This window comes from Oncorhynchus masou, chromosome 25 (assembly GCF_036934945.1).
Source record: "Oncorhynchus masou masou isolate Uvic2021 chromosome 25, UVic_Omas_1.1, whole genome shotgun sequence".
Taxonomy (NCBI): Eukaryota; Metazoa; Chordata; class Actinopteri; order Salmoniformes; family Salmonidae; genus Oncorhynchus; species Oncorhynchus masou.
Window position 1 is genome coordinate 9,645,579 of NC_088236.1, and position 6,000 is coordinate 9,651,578.

The 6,000-nt window shown below is 43.3% G+C and overlaps 1 protein-coding gene across 1 annotated transcript; it reads left to right on the forward strand.

Annotated features, from left to right (window-relative positions):
• Nucleotides 1–3,102: 3,102 nt before the first annotated feature.
• Nucleotides 3,103–5,177, forward strand: LOC135513490 (perforin-1-like). Its single transcript, XM_064936366.1, has 3 exons — nt 3,103–3,153; nt 3,493–3,653; nt 3,957–5,177. Exons 2-3 carry the CDS (start codon nt 3,495–3,497, stop codon nt 4,215–4,217), a joined length of 420 nt encoding a protein of 139 aa, XP_064792438.1. The 5' UTR covers nt 3,103–3,153; nt 3,493–3,494; the 3' UTR covers nt 4,218–5,177.
• Nucleotides 5,178–6,000: the final 823 nt, after the last annotated feature.

The window sequence follows — 6,000 nt, forward strand, 5'->3', positions numbered from 1 at the left end:
CAGGACGATTAGAAAGGCCTGCTTGCTGAAGTGTTTTAGGGAGCGTTTGACAGTGATGAGGGTTGGTCATGTGACCGCAGACCCATTACGGATGCAGGCAATGAGGCAGTGAGTACAGACCTGGGTATTAAGACAGAACTCTGCAGGCTATCTCTGCAGGAGATTACATCACTGCCCCCTTTGGCAGTTCTATCTTGTCGGAAAATGTTATAGTTAAGGATGGAAATTTCAGGGTTTTTGGTGGTCTCCCTTATCCAGGATTCAGACATGGCTAGGACATCAGGGTTGTCACAGTAGCACTCAATAACAGGGCAAAGCATGTCATTGCATTCCGATGGGACAATCTGAACAGATGGTAGAGAACTATGGCTGGCATCTATTGCCAATATGAACCCACTGTACACCAATGACTTCTATGACAGATGAAAGACTTCACAGAGAAACATTAAAGGAACTCACACACACACACACACACACACACACACACACACACACACACACACACACACACACACACACACACACACACACACACACACACACACACACACACACACACACACACACACACACACACACACACACACACACACACACAGAAATTAGATCCACAGGTTGGTTCTGAGTGGCTGCTGGGTTTTTAGGGCTGAGTTCCCAACTGTCCTCTGTTTTATTCCACCTCAGAGTAGTGGCTAGTCCGGTCCCTCTGTAACGAGCGCACAAAGCTGTGGTATCACGCTGTGTAAGATCACAAAGACAAGGGGATTGACAAAATACATGATTGGTCACATTTCTTTGGCTATTTGTCCTTTTTGAAGATATACTGTCAGTATACCATAAGCATTGCATGTACAGTAAACGTATTTTCATATATTATCCACTATAACCATGTTGCTACAAATGTGGACCTTCAGCAAGCAAATTGCAGTAAAATGTGGACCCTCACTCGTGTGTACAATTTGGTTGTCAACTGTATCAATGAATGACGTGTGTATGTTGTTTCCCTGAAGCCGCCGTTCGATGGAGAGGATGAAGATGAGTTGTTCCAGTCCATCATGGAGCACAACGTGTCCTACCCCAAGTCCATGTCTACGGAGGCTGTCGTCATCTGCAAGGGAGTATGTAGCTGGGAGATATGGGGTTGTATCTCTCCTACAGAAACTCACTGGGAGATATGGGGTTGTATCTCTCCTACAGTAACTCACTGGGAGATATGGGGTTGTATCTCTCCTACAGTAACTCACTGGGAGATATGGGGTTGTATCTCTTCTTTAGTAACAGGTGGATTGTATTTATCATCATTAGTCATTTAGGTCAACATTGGATCATTCAGAGATCCTCACTGAACTTCTGGAGAGAGTTTGCTGCACTGAAAGTAAAGGGGCTGAATAATTTTGCACGCCCAATTTTTCAGTTTTTGATTTGTTAAAAAAGTTTGAAATATCCAATAAATGTCGTTCCACTTCATGATTGTGTCCCACTTGTTGTTGATTCTTCACAAAAAATACAGTTTTATATCTTTATGTTTGAAGCCTGAAATGTGGCAAAAGGTCGCAAAGTTCAAGGGGGCCGAATACTTTCGCAAGGCACTGTAAGACTCCAGCTTCAGAGTTTTGAGAGGAATTGAGAAGATAAAGAAGCAAGGATTTTTTAATTTAAAAAATTTAACTAGGCAAGTCAGTTAAAACCTCTTTGGGCTAGGGGGCAGTATTTTGACGACTGGGTGTCAAGCGTGCCCAAAGTAAACTGCCTGTTACTCAGGCCCAGAAGCTAGGATATGCATATAATTGGTAGATTTGGATAGAAAACACTCTAAAGTTTCTAACACTGTTAAATAATGTCTGTGAGTATAACATAACTGATATGGCAGGCAAAACTCCGAGGACAAACCATCCAGAAAAACAAAAATTCAGCCCACCATTGATTCCTATGGCTGTCATTTTTAATATGAAGGGAAAACCTCCCAGATTGCAGTTCCTAAGGCTTCCACTAGATGTCAACAGTCTTTAGAAAGAGGTTCAGGCTTGTTTTTGGAAAAATGAGCTAGAATTTGTAGTTTTTCTAAGTGGCTCCCATTTTGGCTGTAGGGTTAGTTACGCGGACTGGTGAATGCGCTTACTTTGTTGTTTATCTCCGGTAAAGACAATAACGATTCTCCGTCTTAAATTCTATCATTTATTTACGTATTAGGGTATCTGAGGTTTGATTATAAACGTTGTTTGGCTTGTTTGGAGAAGTTTATTGGTAACGTTTGTGATTGATTTTACATGCATTTTGAAGGAGGGAAACAGAATTTTTGGGATATAAAGAAGGACTTTATCAAACAAAAGGACCATTTGTGATGTAGCTGGGACCTTTTGGAGTGCCAACAGAAGAAAATCTTCAAAGGTAAGGCATTTATTTTATTGCTATTTCTGACTTTCGTTGCGCATCTGCCTGGTTGGAAAATGTTTTTAATGCTTTTGTGTGCTTTCGCCGTAAAGCCTTTTTTAAATCTGACACAATGGCTGGATTAACAAGAAGTTAAGCTTTCAACTGATGTATGGCACTTGTATTTCATGAATGTTATATTTTACTATTTCTGTAATTTGAATTTTGCGCTCTGCAATTTCACTGGATGATGTCGAGGTGGGTCGTTAGTGGCACGTCTAGCCCAAAGTGGTTTTAAGAACAAAATCTTATTTTACAATGATGTCTTACCCCGGCCAAACCCTCCCCTAACCCGGACAATGCTGGGCCAATTGTGTCGCCCTATGAGACTCCTGATCACGGCCGGTTGTGATACAGTCGGGACTACAAACCAGGGTCTCTAGTGACGCCTCTAGCACTGAGATGCAGTGCCTTAGACCGCTGCGCCACTCGACAGTTAGCAACGTTTTCCTCACTCATTGTGGCAGGGAAACTAGCCCTCAAAGTGTTAATTCAAAAGTCTGGCCTTCATTTTATCAGCGTCAGAGGATAATAATACCTGTAAGTGTTGCTGTTATTTGGCTATGTAGACTGTTATCTCATTGGTTGAGGCATCACTGAGAACAAGCCACCTGTGGAGTGCCATTTATAAACAGTGAGAGGGCATAGGAAAACAGTCAGTGGTTCCCCTGAGACACACAGACAGACACACAGACGCTCGTCCCCAGACTCTACAGAACACAGGTATTATGACCCTACCGAGAGTTTACTTTATAATGTATTATATTTGAAAATGAACATATTGTAAAGAACTCACTGGGCAAAAACTGGTTGAATCAACGTTGTTTCCACGTCATGTCCTGATATGTCAAGTCTTTCCTCTCTTCTTCTGACTTTTTCTATCTTTTCATTTGTTTCTCTCCCCCACTCTCTCTCTACCTCCCAACACCCATCTCTGCCTCTCCCCTGTCTCTACTCTCTCTCTCTCTCTCTCTCTCTCTCTCTCTCTCTCACCCCCTGCTCTCTCACCCCCTGCTCTCTCTCTCTCACCCCCTGCTCTCTCTCTCTCTCTCTCTCTGATAGCCATGTCCTCCTCCTCTCTTCTGTGGTGCCTGCTGGTGGTGTGTGTTCTGACTGTGGTCCAGCTCTATGCAGCAGAAGAACGTAAGGTCCTCAAGGTGTTCAACCTCAGAGCCAGTGACCTGAACAGCGGCTTGTTCCAGACCCCTGATGGCTACGTCAAGGTGAATCTCTCCTCACCTGAGTCACCTGTCCACCACGATAGCTGATGTGTTGTGATCTGTCTGGTGCAAAATGTCTGGGTGATACACATTTGTGGTGGAAGCTATATGAAGCTCTTTGAGCATCTGGGCAAAAGCTTTATATAACTCTAATCTATTATTATGATTGTTATTATGTTTATGATTATTGTCATGACTATGATGATATTTATGATGACGATGATGATTATGATGATGAGTATCACTATCATTATTATCATCATTATTATCATTATCGTCATAATCATTGTCATTATTATAATTCAGGTGTTCAGTGGCGCCGGCTACGGTGGGAAGACAGAGGTAAAGACCGACAACCATGACCCCTGGTGGAAGGAGGACTTCAACTTCTTCAACGTCCGTGAGAACGACCCACTGAGGCTGGAGGTGTACGACTCCGACGTGCTCTTCGACGACCTGCTGGGGACCTGCGAGCGCTCCATCAAGAACGGAACTTGGCAACATAGCTGCTCCATCAAGAGGGGAGGGACGCTGTATTACTCCTACACCCTAGAGCCTCTACAGTAGACCCTGTACTACTCCTACACCCTAGAGCCCCTACAGTAGACCCTGTACTACTCCTACACCCTAGAGCCTCTACAGTAGACCCTGTACTACTCCTACACCCTAGAGCCTCTACAGTAGACCCTGTACTACTCCTACACCCTAGAGCCTCTACAGTAGACCCTGTACTACTCCTACACCCTAGAGCCTCTACAGTAGACCCTGTACTACTCCTACACCCTAGAGCCTCTACAGTTGACCCTGTACTACTCCTACACCCTAGTTCCTCTACAGTAGACCCTGCACTACTCCTACACCCTAGAGCCTCTACAGTAGACCCTGCACTACTCCTACACCCTAGAGCCTCTACAATAGACCCTGCACTACTCCTACACCCTAGAGACTCTACAGTAGACCCTGCCCTGCACTACTCCTACACCCTAGAGCCTCTGCAGTAGACCCTGTACTACTCCTACACCCTAGAGCCTCTACAGTAGACCCTGTACTACTCCTACACCCTAGAGCCTCTACAGTAGACCCTGTACTACTCCTACACCCTAGAGCCTCTACAGTAGACCCTGTACTACTCCTACACCCCAAGCCTAGAGTAATGTCCCACTTCTCATCCACAGCAATCTGTCAAAACTCTGACCTCACTCTGATTCCAAACACCCTCAACACCAGCGTTTCCCAATCCCGGTCCTGGGCACTAACACATCTGTTTCAACTAAAGGCTTGATGATGACTTGATTAGTTGAATCAAGTGTGTTAGTGGAGTGCTCGGGCAAAACCCAAAACGTGCTCCTCTTTTTGAGTCCCCTAGACACAGCTTTAAAATGTGTTCTGAATCACAACAGACACACGTACCTAGTCCCCCCCCCCCCCACTCCTCACTCTGATCTCATGGTCCTCACTTTAGACATCAATAAAACAACTGTATTTCAGCATAATGGTCGCAGTTTAGACATCAATAAAACAACTGTTTTTCAGCATAATGCTCTCAATTTGGTTCTTTCTTTTATCACCATGAAGTGTTTAGGTTTTCTCCTAATATTTGTCTGTGACTCCTGCAGGAATTTGTGCCTCTGTGAAGGAATTGTGCCGGACTAATGTTGATAACTGTCCGAAATTTTGCCTACTCCTCTGTAGGACACCTGTTTGTATTGTCCTGCAGGAATTTCTAAAATCCTACAGATCCTGCATGTTTAAAAAAGATATTCCTGCAGGACAAGGTAAATTCCTGCAGGATTAATTTATTCCTGCAATGTAAGACAAATTCCTGCAGCGGTTTTGATAAACCTATACAATGTCAGATGTTTGTCAACATCATTCTTCAAGATACTTTAAAAAAAAAAAGCATGTTTGACTCATTGTGCTCACACACACACACTGTACACTGAACATTTTTAAGGTGCTTGACACCTTGGGTTGATGACGAGAATAAACAAAAAATGAATACATTCAGAATAGACAGAATCCATTTGAATAGTAATTTCAGTTTATTCATTTTCATTTCACGAACGTTACAATTTATGGAACAATATTATCGAATACAGTATACAGCAAATTTTCCAAATACATTATATGTACACAAAACATATGAATGGGAGTTGTCTGGGTAGTTCAGCTCCCTCACCCCAACCCACTGTCAGAGTGAGTGTTGTCAGGGAAGTTTGAGGCTAAAAAAAGCATGGAAGTGCATGCATGCATGAATTGCAGAATATACTTCATATATTGTCATCTTATGAATCATTTGCATTTTCTGCTCAGTTGTGACCTCCTGGACAGCTTTGTAATTGTTGTGAAC

Bases quoted from the DNA above. Each gene is read 5' to 3' on its own strand.
- LOC135513490 (XM_064936366.1), top strand. From the start codon at position 3,495: ATGTCCTCCTCCTCTCTTCTGTGGTGCCTGCTGGTGGTGTGTGTTCTG. The intron at 3,654-3,956 runs GTGAATCTCTCC...ATTATAATTCAG, and splicing joins CCCCTGATGGCTACGTCAAG to GTGTTCAGTGGCGCCGGCTA.